A 23,440-nucleotide genomic window follows, 5' to 3' on the forward strand; every position below is an offset into this window, starting at 1 on the left:
CTAAAATCTTATGCAAATGCTGCATAGCATGTAATGCTTTACTTGTCTGTATTCCTTACCAAAACATGATCTGCCTAACTGCAGGGGCTCTATTGTACTCGGTGTCTCTGATGTTAATCACAGTGCTTGACAAATGTTTACTGAGCTGGACTGAATTAAAGGTTTGTATTCTCTCCAAAATTGCCCAAGCACAAGAGATGACTGAGCTCTGTTTTAAATGGTATATAGTCCCATCCTTATGCATCATATAGCTCAACCAAAGCAATTGCATGCATTGAGTGAGGGGTAAGGGGAATTACTGGATTTACAGAAGATTTTACTTCACTAAAATTTTGAGCAATTGTGTAGTTTCCACATCCTCAGGCTCTTCTAACCTATTCTGTTCTGAACCTGTTACTTTTACTGTAATGACATCAATATGCTATATCTTTGCCCTACTAATATTTTCTCATTTTATGCTAATAAATACACATAGACTATCGGTCTTTACCTAATTTATACTGGTTGCTGTGGCAGAAGCAACTAACATAAAGTAAAACTGACAACACCTAATATAACTTTGCTATGGTTTGTTTATGACTAAAAAATTTGTAAAATAATCGTATTCTTTGGTGACAAAACTTGAAGAAGGAAATGGCAACCCATTCCAATATTTTTGTCTGGAGAATCCCACGGACAGAGGAGCCTGGTGGGCTACAGTCCATGGGGTCACAAAAGAGTTGGACATGACTGAGTGACTAACATACTTTTAGATATGCCAGCTTTGTTTCAGAGAAAGTTGACTTGATTTAAAATAGAATACAAAGTGGCAGATATCGTAGTTGGTAAAATTTGATGCAAAAAAGAAATAAGAATGGGAGAGTATATGAAGTTCTTCATAAACATGCAGGAACCTGTAATTTCTGAGAAACATTAGGAGATGTAGTCTATTTTCTAAGATACTGCTGCTGCTGTTTAGTCACTAATTCATGTTGGACTCTTCTGTGACCCCACGGACTGCGGCCCACCAGGATCACTGTCCATGGGATTTCCCAGGCAAGAATGCTGGAGGGGGGTGCCATTTTATTCTCTGGGGATCTTCCTGACTCAGAAATCAAATCTGCATTGGCAGGTGGATTCATTACCACCGAACCAGCAAGGAAGGCCTTACACACTGTTAAGAGCTGTTAAAAATTGACTTCTCTTCATGAAATGTCAATAAGATGTCAAAAGGCAATTCAATATGTTGCTCACATGATGGCCCAGGTTCCCAGGAGGGATACTTATCTTACAAGGTGGGAAGAGGTTCTGTTGTAAAATACTTTGTATCCTAGACAATGGGTGAGCACATATTGTGTTGCCTTCTTCCTAATAATTATTTTTCATTTTAATTATTATTGTATATTTAGTCAAATTCTGCTTTAATATGCATATCCCACCATCCATGAAAATGTGATCAACTGAATATATTTCTAAATGTTAGCTCAATGAGATTACTGTGATTTCAATAATAACAAACGCCTTACCCCTCACTCAAACAAATAACACATCCTTTTAACAATTTGTCTAGTTTAAATAATATATACCTAGAGGCTAAAAAATATGTAACTTTATAAAACAAATACATTTAATATTTTTGTTAAATTGACACATGTTATTCCTCTTAGTATAAAAGATTAGAGTGCCATAAACATTGCCAAGGAATTTACAATCAGTTCCACTTGTTGGAACACTACAGTGACGTAGCATTAATGGTGGACAAAAATGAATCATATTTTTGGCATATAATTTGATATGATGGCATGTAATTTAATTTTTTACTTCTGCAATCCCTTCTACTAATGCAGTTTTAAACCATTCCAGCTAGACAACAATTATTTGTTACTTGTTAATGTCTTTTCATTAAGAGAACTTTCCTTTATCCTATACATATAAGCTCTCAATTGTATTTAATATGTTATCATAAGACTAGAAATGCAACATGGTTCAGCACAATAATTATCCAACAGAACTACTGCATGTTGTTACAGAGTTTAACTGCAGTTCCATAAGACTTCTCAAATTTAACAATAGAAAATTCAGTTCCTTACTTGGAACATGACGGAGGCAGAAATATTTCTTAAATACTTTAATGCTATTTTCATGCAGAATGTTTTAAATAATCTTTAAAATGGTATTTGAAGGACATGGTGGGAGCATATTATAAAACTACACTAAAACAGCACAATTTGTTCTAAAGCAGAGTCAGACATTTATGTTCAAATCACAGTTTCTAGAGATATGTGCAGTATATGTGAAAATGACAGAAGTCAATGAGTATATGCCACACAGCTGAAAACAATGTTGTACAAACTCAATTAAGTAAGTTTATGAAGATTTACATAAGCTCTTTATAAGTACACATGTAAGAATCCATATTTACACAATTTGAACTAAAAGAACAACATCCACTTTCAAATATATATGTGCTTTTTACAAAAGACTATGCATTTAGGGTCATTATTTTATAAATTCACATAATTAAAATGCATTAAAAACAGAATAGAAATATTCAGAAAAGTACATTTCAACTCCATAGTGTAGATTTTATAAAAAGTGACAACTTGTAATTTCCTAACTAAGAAAATAAACTAGAAGCAAATGACAATAAAAAATAAAAACACTATTAAGCTCAATGTATCTATACTGTTTATATTTGGTTTATGAAAAGAATCTTCAAATTATATTCAATCAAACAATAGTTTCAATAGAACTGATATAAATTCTTTGTATCTTGTCTTTTTCCAAAAAGAAGTGAAGACCAGGTGAAGAATGAATATGTGGTACTGTATCAAGATGAAGATCTCTGGATGCTGAATTTCAAACTCTTCAAAATTTCACTATGAAATATATCCTACTCTTTGAAGTCAAATGTATAAAATGTTAAGAGCAAAAGCACCCATTATGTCAATTGTTATTTATTTTGCAAAGACGTCATTACATTTTATATGCAAATTCATTTTATATGCAAATTGAAATAAGTCACTGAACTGCATAGATAAAGCTAATGTGGTTAATTAACAAATGTGTTTTATAGTTACAAAATAACTGTTTCACATTAAATTACATAAAATGTAAGGAAACATAAAACCAGTCAGTCACTGGTCTTTCATATTTTGATAAGGGCCATCTGGGAATAGTTATTCACTTTGCAAAGTAAGTTCACAATAGAACATAACTAGGGGGTATGACAGATGAACTGGGCAATCCTATTCAGCCTCTGAAGTATATAAATGACTACAGAAATTCTCTTGTTTACTGCTTTAGGATGCCTTTTAAATGGTGGTTTATTTTGATCTATTCAAAAATATTTATACAAAAATTTTCTGTGACAGCAGCTTTATATCAACTAAGGGAAATATATTGGACAAAAATACGTGCTAATGTTTTTCTAAGACTGATAAAATTTCATATTAATTGGAAATTAAGGCAACTGAACACACTTGGGAAAAAATCAGGTTGCTTTATATTAGCCAGAAATGTCATTATTAAATTTTAACAAAGACCAAACATTTTGCATTACAATAGGCAGTAAGAAGGCAGCCCCCATCAGCAGGTAGCACACCAAAAATGTTTGGTTTGATAATACAGTTTGGGAGAACTACCTCTCCAAAGTCTATTCGTGCTGATGCTCCTGATGCTGCCATTTCTGGAGCCCGAAAAGCTGCTGCCTCCACATCGTCTGTTGTAGGTGTCACTGTATAGTCTCAGGCGATTGGGCAAGGGGCACACTCTGGATCTTCAGATGCTAAGATGAGAAAAATCAATTTCAATGCCCAAAAGATGGAATTCCTAATGCAGAAGGTGACTTAAATAGCTATTTCAATTGGTCTATATTACAGGGAGGTGAAATGTTTGCTTGTTTCAGTATAATTGCATATAAGTAGGTTATAAACAAGATTTTTGTAAAGCGGTACAGTTCTAGGATTAGACAAATACTAGACAGGATAGAAAGAAAACCAAACTGAGTGGTATTGGACAAGATGACTAAAAAACATGCATGCTTCCTAAAAGAAGAAAGCAAAACACTTATATAAGAATCATTGAGCAATAAACCAGTCTCATGAAAATAACTTGCTTAAAGTTTTATTTTCAAGGTTATTTCTACTCATTTAAATTAATTTGACAATAACAAGCATTCCTGATTCATGATGTTCAAGGCAGAACACAAATGAACCCATTAGTATTTTACTCTGATTTTTCAGTGTCCCTTTCCCTCTGAAAATAACAAAATTTGGTTTATGAATGTTCTGTCAAGTAAAATTTTCTTCTCAAATTTATCAGTTTACATCATATGTAGAATAATTCAGCTTAATCTATAGTGTTTGACAAAAGCTCTCATAGGGGACAACAACACTGAAGAAATCAGTGAGATACAGAAGGCAACATACTGTAAGAGTGTGTTTTATTATATTCAAAGAATTCTGAGTAGAATCATGTTTTTGGTTATAAAAATAATCATTCATTCTAATTATTTTTTACTAAATATTTAACAACTTTTACCAAATATCTTCATGTTTATTTGTAACTTGTATCTTGAAACATATTTTTTTTAAATTGATTTGATTTTTAAATTATATATGCATATATGAGAACAAAATCATTTACAAAGTAAATATTTACTGGAAACACATAAGTAGCTCAAATTAATATACAATGACTATTTTAAATTAAATCAAACAACTGTCTTTTTTATTTTAAAAATTGTCATTTTTAGGACAGTCATTTATACAGCTTGTGAACCTGAATCCATTATATTTGATTTACTGTAAAGTGACAAATGATCACAAATTATAATGACAGAGTCTTATTGAACATAATTTTTCAGTAGGAGCCATACTGAATCAATTAATCACACTATTACTTTACTTTGATTCTGCTTTTCTTTTTTTTCCAGAAAAGTCACCAATTGCATGTTTCAGTTAATGATTTACACGTATTTCACTTACAACTTTGATGTACATTTTATTCAAATTACTTAAATGCTCTTTTTTATTAACATATGATTTAAAAATTGGATATAGTTAAATAGCAAAACAAAGCAAATTACAGTTTCTCAGATAAATGCAATTATGGTTATACAAAATATTAAATAATGATTAAATACCTTATCTTTATTAGAAATTTATCTTTGCTCCAGTTAGAGATTTACATTTCAATTAAAAACAGAAACATTCTTATGTTACAATATTTTTGCATATAACTGAAATTAATGTACATTAATCTTCAAGCATTTTTGTAGTAGAAAGCAAGAACTAGAGTCTTCGTATCTATATGATTATTAATTACAGTGTAACTTTGGAAATTCTCTAAATGTTGAACTCAATGCTAACATAAGGTGGATTAAAAATGCACATAGACTGTTTGAACAAAAATTGTCTATAGGCAAACTTAATGGACAGGCAATACATACACAGATTATCTGTGATGATACTTTGTCTCAAATTTTGCTCGAGTTTTAGTTTCATTTATTTTCTTGGTATAATATTAAATAGTTATTTAGAGAGGTGTTTATTGGACAAATTGCTATAGCTATTTCACAACATTATCTTAATTCTCCCAATATATGTTTATTAAATTCACATTCTTAGTATAGAAGGAATATATTAGCATATGCAAAATGTTACAAAGAATATTATATTTCCTATTTTATATGTATGATTGTCATTTTATAATTTAGATGAGGATAATGCTCTACAGCTCAAGTTGAATATAATTGTTCACTTTGTGTATTTTTCTAGATAATTTGAAATATGCAACTGGATATCTGGCAAACTCAAAGCAATGAAATCTTAGTGCTTTGTTTCAGATCTTTCTGCCTTATCATTTGACCTTCTCACAGGGCATACAGATTATTCAAGAATGAATTTATCTACAGAATAGTAATACAGCAGTCAGTAATCTCATCCCATTATTGAACTAGCCAGAATTCAACCCTGAAAGCTTAAAGTGTTACAGAATACAATTTGACTTTGAAGTGAGGGCAGAAGAACATATCATTATATTTAAACATCACAGTGAGCAATATATAAATTTTTCTAATGGCAAGTAACACATCATTCTTTAAACACATTGCAAAAAAATTTTCCGACCTATGTGTCATTTGCAGTGAGACTATTAAAACTCAATGAATTAAAACTTATGAATGTGCTTCTATTACAAAATACAGTCATCTGACAGAGTAGTCTTTATTTTAGCTCACTAGTAAGAAAATGTAAAACATTATTTTGTATATAAAAGGTTGAATTAATAAATACAATTTGTGTCAAAGCTAAATCAACTTATGAAATTCCTTTGCTTTGAAACACACTGTATGATGTTTTGAAATATTTTGTTGATATGCTAAGGTATTTCATTTCATAAGGTATTTCATTTATATACTTAATAAATAAATGTAGGAGTATTTTTCCATGGCCTTCAAGTCACTACAGGAGTGCATGAAGAGGTAGAAGAGAGAAGGAATGACAGATTCTGTTTATAGAGAATTGAACAAAAAATTTGAAGGGACAGTCTGTGACTGGAGCCATTATGTTGAAATAAGAGATTGCCATACAGTGAAAAAGAGGGAAATCTAGGCAGAGGGCATTACAGATATGAATTCATGACTTGGAAATGGTGAGACAGTCTTTCTTGAGGGAGCTTAATATGAATAAAATTGTTAAAAGATGAAGCAACTTGTCCTTATGCATTTATTTCTCTACTTCACTTTTATTTTCCAACCTTAAAAATTCTGTTTCAGGTGAAATTCTTACTTGTGCACTTGATCTGGAACTCTATCAACCTTTTCTAGGAAGCATCTGGTTTAAGCTTTCTCCCCTTTCTTCTTTGTGTTATCCTCTGTACTATCCCCGCCTTGGGCTGCGTGCCATCTACATCTCTGCTGCCTCCACTTCCATGTATACCACATGCCTAGCTCAAGTAAATATTTCTTTCTTGTTCACTGAACTAAAATTTATTGAACATCTACTGTGTTCCAGGCAATGTACTAAAGAAATGAGAGCAAGATGAGCTGTCCTCCTTTCTTCTCTTCTGAAAAGGGTACTCTATCTTACTTACCCATCTAATAGTCACTCATCAGCCCACTGCTCTGTGGAATTCTAGTCCTTCCAACTTAATAAAACTGTCTCTCTTTTAGGAAGTTAGTATTACTAGCAGTTAATCATGCCAGTTTGGGTGACACAGAAAGAAATCTAAAGCTGACTTCCACTGATCTTGGGTTGTCTGTTGACCTTAAGACTTAAGTTATTTGACTTCCCTTGGTCACTGCATTCTTATTTTATAAAACAAACATAATGCTCCTTTCCTCAGTCTTAAGTGAAGCTCAAAGTGAAGTATGATTATATGCTTTATAATGCTTCACCCAGTGCCTTGCACATAGAAGTTCAAGGAACTTGTTAAGTGTCCACGTCCAAAAGCCCTTATAATCCCAAATTCAGCTAATACTTCCCAGTTTTTGTCTTTGGGATCCCTTTGCTCTCTTTGACTTTTTGATTATTCCCTTCATCAAACCTCTCTACTTCCTCAGGTTTTACGATGAGGCGCTCTTCTGCTTTACCTTATACCTTTGTTTCTCCATCATGGACTCATTATCTGCCTGGTCTGTAAATGCTGGTTTTCTGTTTTAAGTCTATTGCTTTCATCACTCAGATTCACTGACCTGTTCTCAGTTTCAAATAACATCTCTACTAATGATGCCCAAATCCAGAATTACAGCCCAGATATGTCTTTGAGCTTCAGACTCCCATATTTAACACTATACTAGGCATAGAATTGAATGCCTTAAAATTGAATTAATTGTTTCCCCTCTAGACTAGCTTATCTTTCTGGAAATACTATTATTATGTTGATTTTAAATTCATTGATTCATATTCACTGTTCTACACATCATGATTTCTTGCCTGGATAATTAAATTAGTCTGTTCATCCATCTTTTCTCCCTGAAATTCATATTCCACATGGTTGCCAAAGAAATTTAACCATATCACTCTCTGTTATGTACTGAATTGTGCCTCACCTTCCTCCAAATTCATGTGTTGATATTTTTAACACCTAGTACCTCAGTATATGACTATATTTAGAAATAGGGTGTTTAAACTGGTAATTAAGTTAAATTGAAGTCACTAGGGTGGACTTTAATCCAATAAGGACACAAATAACTGCTTTCCTTAAAAGAAGAGGAGATATGGGCACAGATTCACAGAGGGAAGACCATGTGAAGACACCGAAGTTGGCAATGTGCAAGTCAAGTTGAGAGACCTTGAAGAAATCAGCCATGCTGACTTGTTCTTAGACTGCTAACCTCTAAAACTGAGAAAAGAAAATTTTATTGTTTAAGCCACTCAGTCTGAAATACTCTGTTATTTTGACCTTAGCAAATAAATGCACTACCCTGGGCAATACACAGTTGCCCAGAGGGCACCGGATAGAATCTCAAGGTCTCACACATCCCTATCTGGCTTCCTTGCTGACCACTCTATACCATCATGCTACGTTTCAACAATCCTCAACTGCTTACAGTCCCCTGCGTGAACGGTATTCCTTACCTATGTACCTCCGCTACTAGTGCTACTCCCCCTATTACTACTAGAGGACCTTTATCTGATTAATTCCTATCTCGTCCTTTGTTGTTTAGCCGCTAAGTCGTGTATGACTCTTAGGGACCCCCTGGACTGCAGCACGCCAGATTTCCTTGTCCTTCACTAGTTCCCAGAGTTTGCTCAAATCATGTCCATTGAGTCAGTGATGCTATCTAGCCATCTTATCCTCGGCTGCTTCCTTCTCCTTTTGCCTTCAATCTTTCCCAGCTTCACTGTCTTTTCCAGAGTCAGCTCTTTCGCATCAGGTGGCCAAAGTACTGGAGTTTCAGCTTCAGCTTCTGTCCTTCCAGTTAATATTCAAGATTGATTTCCTTTATGATTGACTGGTTTGATCTCTTTGCTGTCCAAGGGACTCTCAAGAATCTTCTCCAGCACCACAATTAGAAAGCATCCTTTCTTTGGTGCTCAAGCTTCTTTGTGGTCCAATTCTCACGTCCACATGTGGTTACTGGAAAAACCACAGCTTTGACTATATACACCTTTGTTGGCAAAGTGATATCTAGTCCTTTAGAATCAACTTAATTGCTATCTTTCCAGGAACCATCCCGTACCCTAAAGTGATTTTTGAGTAATGCACATAGAAATCTTGTAAAATATAAATAAACAGAAAAATGAGGAAAAGTCACCATAAATGTTTAACCCTAGTATGACCATTGTAACTCTAATGATTTTCTTTCCAGTCTTTTTAGGTTAGTTTTTACACAATTGAGATTTTACTGCACAAGCAATTTCGCTTCCTGTTTTTATTTGATGTGATATTATTATCTGAGCATTTTCCTATTAAAACATGATTTTAATAACTTCATATTTCACCAGCTTGACTTATCCCAATTAATCTAATCATTCTCCTAGAATTAGAAATTCAAAAGTTATCAGCGATCTCCCTAAGCTTAATAATCTGTGTATCAATTGGACCTCTTCATCAGAGCATCTCACTATAACTTAATCAGTCTAAACTAAACTCAACATTTCTAACTAGGATCTGTCCTATCCCTTCCATGTCTCCAAAACTTCTAATGTATCTGTTTATAGCACAATAATTCAACAAGTCTGTTAAGCTAGCGACCAGTGGTTCTCCTGATGTCTCATTTCCTTCAATACTTCCCAACTCAAATTCAATCATTAAAGTGTTTTTGACTCTGTCTTTTAACTATATCTTGTGTCTTTCCTCTCCATTCCATTGTTACTCATTTAAACTAGTTCACATGATCTCTATGCTATTCAAATGTGCTTTCAATCTATCTGTTTCCAGACACCTCAATTCCATCTTCCAAAAATTTGCTTTATAACTGCTAATATAACTATTAAAGATTCAAACTGATCATGTCACTCCTTAGCTTACTGGACTTAAATGCATCATTGAATCTTTCAATACCATGTTTTGACCCTTTAAATGGTTTGGTACCTATTGTTTTTTATGTGTTACTCAATCCTTCTTGCACTTCTCTGAGGGAATCAGTTCTTTTCCATTCTTAAAGAAGTTTGTTTTGACTGTCTACTTATGTATCTGTTCTCAGACTGGGAACTTAGAAGAAGCAGCTATAAAACAAAACAAAACAAAAAATTGCTAACAGGTCTAAATATTTATGTTGACAAAATCTTCATGTAGGCTAAAGGTAAGAAGGATATTAAAAGAGAAAGCAGAATAAAATATAAGAAACTTGTAATAGAATCACAACCAGAACTGAAATTAAATTTTTTTTTTTACATTTCTAAGTTTCTCTGACATGGAAATGTATGATAATTTTGTAATAGAGCCTTTACTAACGTATTTATACCAGAATTCCTAAGGGCCTGAAAAAAATATGACATAGTACACCTACTGTGAGTTTCAATTTTATATACAGATATACATACTTTTTACTTTATATGTATATGAATATGTATGTATCATACATATTTACATATACTTTTCAAGGTTTAGTAGATTCACAAATCTTGGAAAAACAGTAAACATACTGCTAAAAACATTAGTATTCAAAGAATAACTCAATAAATCACAAGTAGTAATCAAGAGAGTTACACATTCATTATTTTAAACATGGAAACGTAATGGAGCCTTGATGGTAAGCAGTAATTACCAAAGGAGCACTAATGCAGAATTGATATTCAGTGCTAGAAAATTAATTTTGAAGCTAATTGAAAAGAAACTTTGTTTTGAATAACACCACTATAAGTAATGGTTATTATTATGATTTTTAAGGATGTTCTGATGTATGCCTTATATGGGAAACCAGGTAATACATATATTCTTAAGGAAGGATTATAGTAAGATGCTTTATAAATAGAAAATGGTAAGTAATCCTTGAAGTCAGAAGGTCTGTGTTCTAACAAGTCTGGAAGCCATCAGATCCTAACTTCTAAATGCTCTTTAATTTTACTTTGGGGAGATGAAAGGATACACCATTCTACCACTGAACCTGTTATTGTGAGCCACACAGTGTTGGTTTATCACATTCTCTTTAGCTTTATGGTTATTTTCAGACCCTGCAGCTTCTCCACTCCTGGCACAGCAATCCTGTCTCCCTTGAAAACCACGTCTCCCATAAAGAACAATTAGTTTTATTGGAGAGGAAGTAAGAAGAAGATTCTACTTTCTCTTATTTTTAACCATCTATTCATTTCAGACCTAGTGACTTACACACATACACACACATCCTAAATGTTTTTCCATTAGAAGATTCACTCACCTTCCTTTCCAATATTTCAATGCTAGAAATAGTAACAGACTTACAGGAAAAACATCTTGTTGGCTGTTATCTTAGGTTTCATTCCATCGCCATTTGAGAATTTGCTACCTTGACAAATACAAAGCAACTCAAGATTAAGTATTAGATGAGATGTCTAGTTGCTGTTCAGTTGCTAAGTCATGTCCATCTCTTTGTGATCCCCTGGACTGCAGCACGCCAGCCTCCTCTGTCCTCCACTATCTCCAGGACTTTACTCAAACTCATGTCCATTGAGTCAGAGATGGTATCTACCCATCTCACTCTCCATCACTGCTTTCTCCTTTACCTTCAATCCTTCCCAGTATCAAGATTTTTTCTAATGAGTTGGTTCTTTGCATCAGGTGGCCAAAGTATTGGAGCTTCAGTTTCAGCATCAGTCATTTCAATGAATATTCAGGGCTGATTTAGGATTGAATGGTTTGATCTCTTTGCAGTGCAAGGGACTCTCAAAAGTCTTCTCCAACACCACAGTTCAAAAGCATCAATTCTTCGGCCTTCTTTATGGTCAATTACACATCTGTACATGACACCTGGAAGACCTTTGTTGGCAGAGTCAACAAAAGAAGATGTCTCTTCTTTTTAATATGCTGTCTAGGTTTGTCATAAATTTCATTCCAAGGAGCAAACATCTTTTAATTTCATGGTTGCAGTCACCATCTGCAGTGATTTGGGAATCCAAGAAAATAAAATCTGTCATTGCTTCCACTTTTTCCCCTTCTATTTTCCATGAGGTGGTGGGACCAGACATTATGATCTTAGTTTTTTTAGTGTTGAATTTTCAGCCAGCTTTTTCACTCTCCTCTTTCAGCCTCATCAAGAGGCTCTTTAATTCCGCTTCACTTTCTGCAATTAGAGTGGTATCATCTGCATATCTGAATTTCATATTAAAAAATATTATTGTTGATATTTCTCCTGGAAATATTGATTCCAGCTTTTGATTCATCCAGCCAGGCATTTTACATAACATATTATCTGAATATAAGTTAAATAAGCAATGTGATAATATACAGCCTTGTTATCCTCCTTTCCCAATTTGGAACCAGTCAATTGTTCCATGTCTGAGTCTAATTGTAGCTTCTTGACCTGTATACACGTTTCTCAAGAGTCAGGTCAGGTGGTCTGGTACTCCTATCTCTTTAAGAATGTTCCACACTTTATTGTGATACACATAATCAAAGGCTTTAGCATAGTCAATGAAGCAGAAACAGATATTTTCCTGGGACTCCCTGTTTTCTTCACGATTCAATAAATGCTGGCAATTTGATCTCTGGTTTCTCTGCCTTTTCTAAACTCAGCTTGTACATCTGGAAGTTCTCAGTTCACATACTGCTGAAGCCTAGCTTGAAGGATTTTGAGCATTACCTTGCTAGCATGTAAAATGAGTGCAACTGTACTATAGTTTGAAGGTTCTTTGGAATTCCCCTTCTTTGGGGTTGGAATGAAAATTTACCTTTTCCAGTCTTGTGGTCATTTCTGAGTTTTCCAAATTTGCTGACATATTGAGTGCAGTACTTTAACAGCATCATATTTTAGGCTTTGAAATAGCTCAACTGAATTTCATCATCTCCACCAGCTTTTTTCATGGCAATGTTTCCTAGGGCCCACTTCACTTCACACTCTAGGATGTATGGCTCTAGGTTAGTGACCACATCATGTTGGTTATCCAGATCATTAAGACCTTTCTTGTACAGTTCTTCTGTCTATTACTGCTACCTCTTTTTAACCTCTTCTGCTTATGTTAGGTCCTTACAGTTTCTGTCCTTTATCATGCTTATTCTTGCACAAAAAGTTCCCTTGGTATCTCCAATTTTCTTGAAGAAATCTCTCTTCTTTCTCATTCTATTGTTTTCCTCTATTTCTTTGCATTGTTTAAGAAGGCCTTCTTATCTCTCCTTGCTTTTTCTGGGATTCTCCATTCAGCTGGGTATATCTTTCCTTTCTCCCTTGCCTTTTGCTTTTCTTCTTTTCTCAGCTATTTGTTAAACCTCTTCAGACCACCACTTTGCCTTAGTGCATTTCTTTTTCTTTGGGATGGTTTTGGTCACTGCCTTATGTACAATATTATGAATCTCCATCCATAGTTCTTCAGGCATTCGGTTTATCAGCTCTAATTCCTTGAATCTGTCACCTTCCACTGTATAATCAATAAAGATTTGATTTAGGTCATATCTGAATGGTCTAGTGGTTTTCCCTACTTTCTTCAATTTAAGTCTGAATTTTGCAATGAGGAGCTGATGATCTGTGACACAGTTAGCTATAGGTCTTGTTTTGGATGACTGTATAGAGCTTCTTCATCTTTGGCTGCACAGAACATAATGAACCTGATTTTGGTGTTGATCATCCAGTGATGTCCATGTGCAGAGTCATCTCTTGGGTTATTGGAAAAGGGTATTTTCTATGACCAGTGTATTTTCTTGACAAAAGTCTGTTAGCCTTTGCCCTGCCTCATTTTGTATGTCAAGGACAAACTTTCCTATTCCGAGGTATCTCTTGACTTCCTACTTTCACATTCCAATCCCCTATGATGAAAAGGACGTCTTTCTTTTGGTTTTAGTTCTAGAAGGTGTTCTAGATCTTCACAGAACTGGTCAACTTCAGCTTCTTCAACATCAGTGGTTTGGGTATAGACTTGGATTACTGTGATGTTGAATGGTTTGCCTCAGAAGTAAACTGAGATAATTCTGTCACTTTTGAGGTTGCACTCAAGTACTGCATTTCAGACTCTTTTTGACCATAAGGGCAACTCCATTTCTTCTAAGAGGTTCTTGCCTACAGTATTATAATGGTCATCTGAATTAAATTTGTCCAATCTCATTCATTTTAGTTCACTGATTCCTAAGATATCATTGATTTTTAAAACACTGAAGTTCAATCTTGCCATCTCCTGCTTGATAATGTCCAACTTACCTTGATTCATGGACCTAAAATTCCAGATTCCTCTGTAATAGTGTTCTTTATAGCATCAGAAATGTGCTGAGACACAGTTATTCCCTTCCAAAGATTCCGTATACCCCAAAATGTTCTTTTGCTTTGGCAGTAGCACTTAGGAGGTATGTCTTCCCTCATTACTGCTGATGGATCTAAAGTTATCCTGTTTAGAGGCTGATTTTCAGATCACTCCTGACATGACTGGTACTTTGTTCAGAAACTATGCATCTCTGTCATCTATACGAAAAGAATTGCCATCAGTGGCTCCCTTATTCTGATGCTCTTTAAGGACCTCACTTCCTTGGCTGTTGGGATCTAATAACTATTAGCATTGGCTTGTAAAATTCACTATTGCTCCATTCCATTAGCACCCTTACTTCTTCCTTCTAATAATTAGAGTTCCTGCAGCCTAGTGCTTAACATGGGCTTCCTTGGTGTCTCAGATGATAAAAAATTTGCTGGCAAAGCAGGAAACCTGGGTTCAACCCCTGGGTTCGTGAGGTCCTCTGGAGGAGGGCATGGGAACCCACTCTAGTATTGTTGCCTGGAGAATCCCATGGACAGAGGAGCCTGGCAGGGTACAGTCCATCAGAATGGCAAAGAGTCGGACATGACTGAGCGACTAAGCACAGCACAGTGCTTAATACATTGAATAGCTAGCATTTAATGAAGATTTGCTGAATATGGGAGAGATGTTTTACAGATGGTCAGCTGACACCTCTACTTGAACCATAGCTGCAATATAAGTACCTGCACTGGTAATTAGTTTACCCTTTTCAGGCAAGGGAAGCTATTTTCTCTAGATTTGCTCTGGGTAAAGTGGAAATAGTTACCCTCTGTGAGGGTGTTCTCAGGCAGAATAACTAAAATTACCCTTTTTTTATACTTGTGGTCGATACTCCTTCTATCTCTAATGGCAAACTGCAGCAGGCAACTTTCTGTTGCAAACAGATGTTGAGAGTTTCTCAAGGACCAGTTTATCTTTGTGCCCTCATGTTCTTCTTCACTAGAAAAAGATAATAGTTAACTTCACTTGCAAACCAGTTGTTGCCATATAGTACTTAGTAAGCCTACATCTGTGTTATATTTTATTTGCTTAAATATTCAAGTTTCTCTAACATATGACATGGTATTAGCTCCATGATTCCATGTATCCAGTGACAAAAAGATTGTCATCCCACCTTTTTCTTCTTTGGTTACAGAGTTCCCACTGAAGTCGAGGTTTTTTTTTTTTAATATGTTTTGAGCTCTGTGTTCATATCCTTTGTTTAAGTTTGTGTTTCATCAGTAGTATAAATCTTACAAACTGTCCTTTAATCATGTGAAATGGTGAGCAGGATAAAGCACAAACTTGAATCAAGACTGTCAGGAGAAATATCAATAACCTCAGATATGCAGATGACACCACCCTTATGGCAGAAAGTGAAGAGGAACTAAAGAGCCTCTTGATGAAAGTGAAAGAGGAGAGTGAAAATGCTGGATTAAAACTCAACATTCAAAAAACAAAGATCATGGCATCTGGTCTCATCACTTCATGGCAAATAGATGGGGAGACAATGGAAACAGTGACAGACTTTTTTTCTTGGGCTCCCAAATCACTGCAGATGGTGACTGCAGCCATGAAATTAAAAGACGCTTGCTCCTTGGAAGAAAAGCTTTGACAAACCTAGATAACATATTAAAAAGCAGAGACATTACTTTGCCAACAAAGGTCCATATAGTCAAAGCTATATTTTTTCTAGTAGTCATGTATGGATATGAGAGTTGGACCATAAAGATAGCTGAGCACTCAAGAATTGATGCTTTTGAACTGAGGTGTTGGAGAAGACTCTTGAGAGTCCGTTGGACTGCAAGGAGATCAAACCAGTCAATCCTAAAGGAAATCAACCCTGAATATTCACTGAAAGGACTGATGCTGAAGCTGAAGCTCTAATACTTTGGCCACCTTGATGCGAAGAATTGCTTCATTGGAAAAGACTCTGATGCTGGGAAAGATTGAAGGCAAGAGGGGAGGCAGACAAAAGAGGATGAGATGGTTGGACGGCATCACTGACTCAATGGACATGAGTTTGAGTAAACTCCAGGAGTTGGTAAAGGACAGGGAAGCCTGGCGTGTTGCAGTCCATGGGGTCACAAAGAGTCGGACATGACTGAGTGACTGACCTGAACTGATAATTGCTATGTTGCCTTATCTTCCAACACTTCAACACTGGGCTCTGGATAGTTAATGTTCTTCTCTTAACGACAACAAACATGAAATATATTTAGTGACAAATTACTGAGTGCTACCCTCCACAGTGCTTGAAAGATTCATAATGGGCTTCTTCACCAGCCTTTGGTTCTGGCCAGTATGTTTTTAAATACAGTCTTAACAGCATATGTTTGAGGTTTTGTTGAATATCATCTTAGAGTTTTATTTTTAATTTTGTCAAGAGAACTCATCCATACATTCATCCATCCTACCAACCTTCTTTCCATTTATTCTACACACTTGTTACTGCTCTGGCAATGGAGATAGAAATAGTAAAGACAGTCTGCCATAATGGAAACTGTTGGCCTGCAAGGAAAACAAGCAAGTAAATAAACAATTATAGCACAACAGGATAATTTTGTTTTTTTCTAAGAGAGCACAGAAAAGGAATGGCTGTGCCAGTCTGACTGAGTTTAGAAAATGCTCTCTGGAGGCTTTTATCTCCCCTGAATTATAAAGAATATGTGAATTACCTACTTAAAGAGTAGGGAAATACGTGCAAGGCAGAAGGAATAAAATACATAAAGGCCTGGACATAAGGGTGTAATTCAGGGTGAATCACGCATAGAGTGTGAGGAGGGAAAAAAGAGAGAGTTAAAGGGCAGGACATAAAGGATCATTATGTTAAAGAGCTTAGATACTTGTTCTTGAAGGTCATGAAGTCATTAGGGATTTTAATGTAGAAAATGACTTAAAATTTGCACTTTAGTTTTGGAAAAACATAGTGGAGGGTGCAAGACTGGAGGCAGGGAAAGACATGATTTTAATAGCTGAAGCATGAGACAATGATAACTTGAACTAAAGCAATAGTAATGGACATAAAGGGAAGGGAAAACAGATGAAAATCACTACTTACAGTTGCCATTTTACATTTATTTATGTGACTGTTCGATTAGTATATATCTCTTTTATTAAATATAAGTTCCATGAGTACAAAGATAGGATTCACTTCTGTCTGACATCAGATTTCCTGTGCCTAACACAGTGACTGGCACACAAGTGCTTAATAAGTATTTGTTGAGTGAATTCAATAATGAATGAATTTTAGAAGTACATTCATATTAAATGTATACTATGAACTGGACATGATACAAGGCAGTGAAGATTCAGTGATGAATAAGCTAGGCAGGATTCCTGCTTTCAAGGAGAAATTTTAGAAAGGGGAGAAACAAGCAATAGGAGAATTTGTGATAGTAATCAGTGTTACAAAGAAATTAAAACAGGGTTTTAAGGAAGTGCTGGAGTGGAAGAGGTGACTTTAGATGGAAGGGTCATCAAAGAGTTCTAGGGCAAGTGACATGTGATTTAAGATGTGGATGATAAGAGAGGAGTCAGCTACGGGTGGATCTGGGGGCAGAGAGTCCCAGACAGAAGGAAATTAATAAGCAAATTAGACAGGTTTGACAGAACTTGTTGACTGATTGGATGTGGGAGTAAGAAATAGGCCTAGGATGATTCACAGGATCTAGAAAATGTTATTTCTATTATTTCTAAATGAGTTTGGGGATACTGACTAAAGTACCGATAGTGATGTAAATGTTCAATTCAGTGCTGGAACTGCTGATTTTAAGGTACTTGAGATGCACTGAAATAGGTAGATGGTAATTTCTCTCCAAGAAACTTTATAAGAACAGGAAAGGTACAGGCTACAACTCTAAAGGATTGTTAGGGTTCTTTAGATTAAACTTCTTGGCTGACAATATCGTCAGTTGACTACATGTGCTGAAAGTCTTCCCAATACCTCCTACTCTTCAGGACCAGTCAACCCTGTTCTGCTTAGGATTCTCTAACATGAACATCCAAACATAACATGACTATTAGTTATTGGCAGTCTTTAGACAGGACTAATTATTTCCAGGCAGAAATCTGGAAATATAGACTCCTCTACTGTACTCTTCACTACAATGCTTCAATACTGTTTTAATTTTTGTTTTCTTATAAAAATAGTTTTCACTTCTATTGAAAGATGGCCAAGGTTTGAGGGATCTCATCCACTACTTTTGCCTAAATGTCATACATAAAAACCTACTACCATTTTTTTCCTGTTCAACCTACTCTTGGGGATTAGGTTCACATCTATGTGGTATATTGCAAAATTTTCAGTACTATCTTGGGCCATAGACAGTTCCCCTTAAGCCTTTGATGAGAAGGGAGAAAATAAAATTTCTTTACTGAGGATATTTTTGTGTTTAATTTTGTAAGATGTTATAACAACTAAAGATCATTCCACGTAAAAACTGTCCTTTGTGTACAGACAGAGCAGAGACTGTCTTGCCACACACACAGCTGCTGCAACTTCACAGTGAAATATTATCTAAAAAGAGAAGGCTCAACTACAAGGAATTTGACCCAATAAACCTGTCCTATTTGTCAGATAACTTTTAAAAAGTACCAGAAAGCTAGACTTTAGCAACTGATTTTATCAAGTGTGGGTAAGACCTGGTAGCCTCTTGTCTTTGAACTGCTAACACCATGATTTCTAGCTCTGCCACACATAGACACAGCATAATTTAAGGCATAAAGCAAACAGCTTCTGAGCTAGAATTAGGATTTCTGATTAGCTTCTTCTGCCATTGCTATATGAGTTGGACACTTTCATTGATAGCTGGATCCTGCCCAGTTTAACACTTTCTTTTCTTCAGCTTAATTTTCTACCTTCTTGGACGTTCAGTTCCATTCAGCTCAGTTGCTCAGTTGCGTCCGACTCTGTGACCCCATGGATCGCAGCACGCCAGGCTTCCCTGTGCATCACCAATTCCCGGAGCTTGCTCAAACTCAAGTCCATTGAGTCACTGATGCCATCCAACCATCTCATCCTCTGCCGTCCCCTTCTCCTCCTGCCTTCAATCTTTCCCAGCATCAGGGTCCTTTCCAATGAGTCAGTTCTTTGCATCAAGTGGCCAAAGTATTAGAGTTTCAGCTTCAGCATCAGCATCAGTCCTTCCAATGAATATTCAGGGTTGATTTCCTTTAGGATTGACTGGTTTGATCTTGGATGTACTTAGCTTTTATCACACCTGTTTTCTAGGCTCCTCCTTTTTAGTCTGATTGTTACTCTTAGCTCTCTGTAAACTCAACTAGGTAAATTGCTTGTCATGTCCAGCAGGATTCATAATGTAGATTGAATCTATTACATTTTAGGAGTCAAAGTCCAGTAAAGAGCATCTGCAATTTTCATGTTCTCACTGCTAGATTTTTAATGATACTCTCATTTTTCTAAAGCAATATGTTGCCACAAGGTCATAGCAAGTTGTGTCCATTAAATATTGTTTAAGAATCCCATTTACTGAATTTACATAAAGAACATTATATATGAACCTAGAGAAATATCAATATGGTTGAAGATGCGGCAGATTATAATGCAGAGTTGTAAGTTGCTGATAGCAATTGAAGTAATTAATTTGTATTTCTTTTTGTTTTATAGTTGAAGTGCTTTATGTATAAATAAAATAAAATATCACTTTCATAAATGTATAATATGATCATGTCATATATAGGTTTTTTCAGTGCAGTTTTAATTAAATTTATTTTTTTTACTTTTTGTGTCTTTTCCTCCTTCCTTTTACCTCTTTTACTCATTTCTCATCTTAACTCCAGTCTCAGGTGACCCAAATATATAACCTAGTATGCAGCCTATATTTTTCTTGATGCTTATATAATTACAAATACACACAAACATAAAGAGTGTTAGCACTGTTATATAAAAATTAAATTACACTGTATGCCATCTTCTGAATCTTTCTTTTTTCCTTCAATAATAACTTGTAGAAGCCATTTCAATGACTTTGTCAACTCACTGTACTATTATTTTAGTTAGCCTTCATTCTGTTAATTTTTATTTTTCAACTTTTTTTGGTTACTACAAACAATGCTGCCATAAGCCTTGTAAGTTAAGTAATCACCAACAACCTCAGATACTATATACAGAGTCTAATTCTATTTCAAGTGAATCATCAATTGTACCAATAGCATTTATTAAGTAACATATCATCTTCCACTGCTTTAAAATACCCATTTTGTGGGCCAAAGAACTAAACAGATATTTCTCCAAGGAAGACATACAGATGGCTAAAAAACACATGAAAAGATGCTCAACATCACTCATTATCAGAGAAATGCAAATCAAAACCACAATGAGGTACCATTACACGCCAGTCAGGATGGCTGCTATCCAAAAGTCTACAAGCAATAAATGCTGGAGAGGGTGTGGAGAAAAGGGAACCCTCTTACACTGTTGGTGGGAATGCAAACTAGTACAGCCGCTGTGGAAAACAGTGTGGAGATTTCTTTAAAAACTGGAAATAGAACTGCCATATGACCCAGCAATCCCACTTCTGGGCATACACACCGAGGAAACCAGATCTGAAAGAGACACATGCACCCCAATGTTCATCGCAGCACTGTTTATAATAGCCAGGACATGGAAGCAACCTAGATGCCCATCAGCAGACGAATGGACAAGGAAGCTGTGGTACATATACACCATGGAATATTACTCAGCCATTAAAAAGACTTCATTTGAATCAGTTCTAATGAGATGGATGAAACTGGAGCCCATTATACAGAGCGAAGTAAGCCAGAAAGATAAAGAACATTACAGTATACTAACACATACATATGGAATTTAGAAAGATGGTAACGATAACCCTATATGCAAAACAGAAAAAGAGACACAGATGTATAGATCAGACTTTTGGACTCTGTGGGAGAAGGCGAGGGTGGGATGTTTCAAGAGAACAGCATCGAAACATGTATATTATCTAGGGTGACACAGATCACCAGCCCAGGTTGGATGCATGAGACAAGTGCTCGGGCCTGGTGCACTGGGAAGACCCAGAGGGATCGGGCCGAGAGGGAGGTGGGAGGGGGGATCAGGATGGGGAATACATGTAAATCCATGGCTGATTCATGTCAATGTATGACAAAAACCACTACAATATTGTAAAGTAATTAGCCTCCAACTAATAAAAATAAATGAAAAAAAAAACCCACAAAAAAATACCCATTTTGTCATATTTAAAATTGTTATAGATACTGAGATCTATTTCTACCTTGCATTTATACATTGACTTGCTTTTTATTTTGACAATATTTGATAAGAATGATCTTGGCAAGGCAGCAGTGAGTGGTGGTATGAAGCAAGATCTTAATTCCCTGCCCAGAAATTGAACCTGAGTAGCCTGTATGAAAACCAAGAATCCTGGCTACCAGACCATCAAGGGTTAGTGTTTAGAAGCTATTTATCTCTGGATCTTTGCCCCCAGTGAAAAATGCATTTATCACAGAGACAGAAACTCTAAATGCTGGTATAAAGTTTATTATTAGAGACATAGCATAACAACAAGTGGGAGAACACACAAAGAAACGGTTGTTCAGTTAAGACAGAAGGAAGGCAGAGACGCACAGCTGGAGAGACAGGGTGTGGGTGGCCCCCTTAGTGAGGAGGAGTGCAGTAATGAAGTGGTCAAGTCATTTATGTAGGTCAGTTCTTCAGGGTCTTTGTCTTCCTTCAGGCCAATTATCTGGCTTCTTTCCCCACATCTGCCCTCCCCTGGGGCCCTCCCCTAAGTGCGCACACACCTCTCAGCCAAGATGAACTTTGAAGTGAAGGTTTCTGGGAGGAACAGACTCATATGGCCCGGCATTATCCCCTGACCTTTGACCCACAAGGAATCCTTTTGCGCATGTGTACAGTCTCTCTTGTCCCAAGAAAAAGGGAGAGGAGATTTCTTAATCTTTTACTCAAACATGGTTTTGTCCCTCTGTCTTTGCCATGATTATTACCTTGACTATTACCATGACTATTACCTTAAGGTGTTTACAAGAGACAAAGACTGGGTACTCTGTTTATGTTGTTACTGCCGTTTCAGAGGGCAAACAGGAAGCTTATTATAAATGCCTTAACTGGAGCCTATCTATCTCTTATGTTGGGAAATGTTAAGAATTATAAGTATGCAGTCTGAAACCCACTTCTTTGTGCCCCCTGAAATACAAACAGGAGGCCAGTTGTAGACGTCTAACCTTGAGCTCATCTACCTCCTGCCTTAAGAATAGTTAATGCTATATTCTGACATTTGACAAGGCAAGTTCTTCCATCATTAATACCTTTTGTTATTATACATTCTTGACCATTATACATAATTCCTTTTTCTCATATAAATTTTAAGATTATTTTATCCAATTAAAAGCTTTTGGAATTGTAAAAGAAGATGAGTTAAATAAATATTAAACTTCATTAGTAGTAGTTTGAGAGAAATAATATTTTTATGATATTAAACTTCCCATAGAATACAGCCATAGTACAGCCACTATGGAGAACAGTGTGGAGATTCCTTAAAAAACTGGAAATAGAACTGCCATATGACCCAGCAATCCCACTCCTGGGCATACATACCAAGGAAACCAGATCTGAAAGAGACACGTGTACCCCAATGTTCATCACAGCACTGTTTATAACAGCCAGGACATGGAAGCAACCTAGATGCCCATCAGCAGATGAATGCATAAGAAAGCTATGGTACATATACACAATGGAATATTACTCAGCCATTAAAAGGAATACATGTGAATCAGTTCTAATGAGATGGATGAAATTGGAGCCCATTATACAGAGTGAAGTAAGCCAGAAAGATAAACACCAATACAATATACTAATGCATATATATGGGATTTTAAAAGATGGTAATGATAACCCCATATGCAAAACAGAAAAAGAGACACAGATGTATACAACAGAGTTTTGGACTCTGGGAGAAGGCGAGGGTGGGATGATCTGAGAGAATAGCATTGAAACATGTATATTATCAAGGGTGAAACAGATAACCAGCCCAGGTTGGATGCATGAGACAAGTGCTCGGGGCTGGTGCACTGGGAAGACCCAGAGGGATGGGATGGGGAGGGAGATGGGAGGGGGGATC

General features: G+C 35.9%; 1 protein-coding gene across 7 annotated transcripts in view; it reads right to left on the minus strand.

The window, feature by feature from the left end:
- The window catches only part of LRRC7 (leucine rich repeat containing 7), a 608,651-nt gene that overhangs the window by 253,571 nt on the left and 331,640 nt on the right, over window positions 1–23,440 (minus strand). Inside the window, exon 1 of one of the 7 annotated variants that reach the window (XM_070467945.1) lies at window positions 3,624–3,760. The exons of 5 other annotated variants lie outside the window; for them this stretch is intronic. Coding sequence is in view for 1 of the 2 variants with exons in the window: in XM_070467946.1 (XP_070324047.1) it covers window positions 3,760–3,766 (7 nt within the window). In the remaining variant the exon portion in view is untranslated. Of the gene's footprint in view, window positions 1–1,775; window positions 3,767–23,440 lie in introns of those variants that run through there. One more of the 7 variants, XM_070467946.1, reaches the window with a different exon arrangement.

The sequence above is a fragment of the Odocoileus virginianus genome, chromosome 5 (genome assembly GCF_023699985.2).
Source record: "Odocoileus virginianus isolate 20LAN1187 ecotype Illinois chromosome 5, Ovbor_1.2, whole genome shotgun sequence".
In the NCBI taxonomy this organism is placed as follows: Eukaryota; Metazoa; Chordata; class Mammalia; order Artiodactyla; family Cervidae; genus Odocoileus; species Odocoileus virginianus.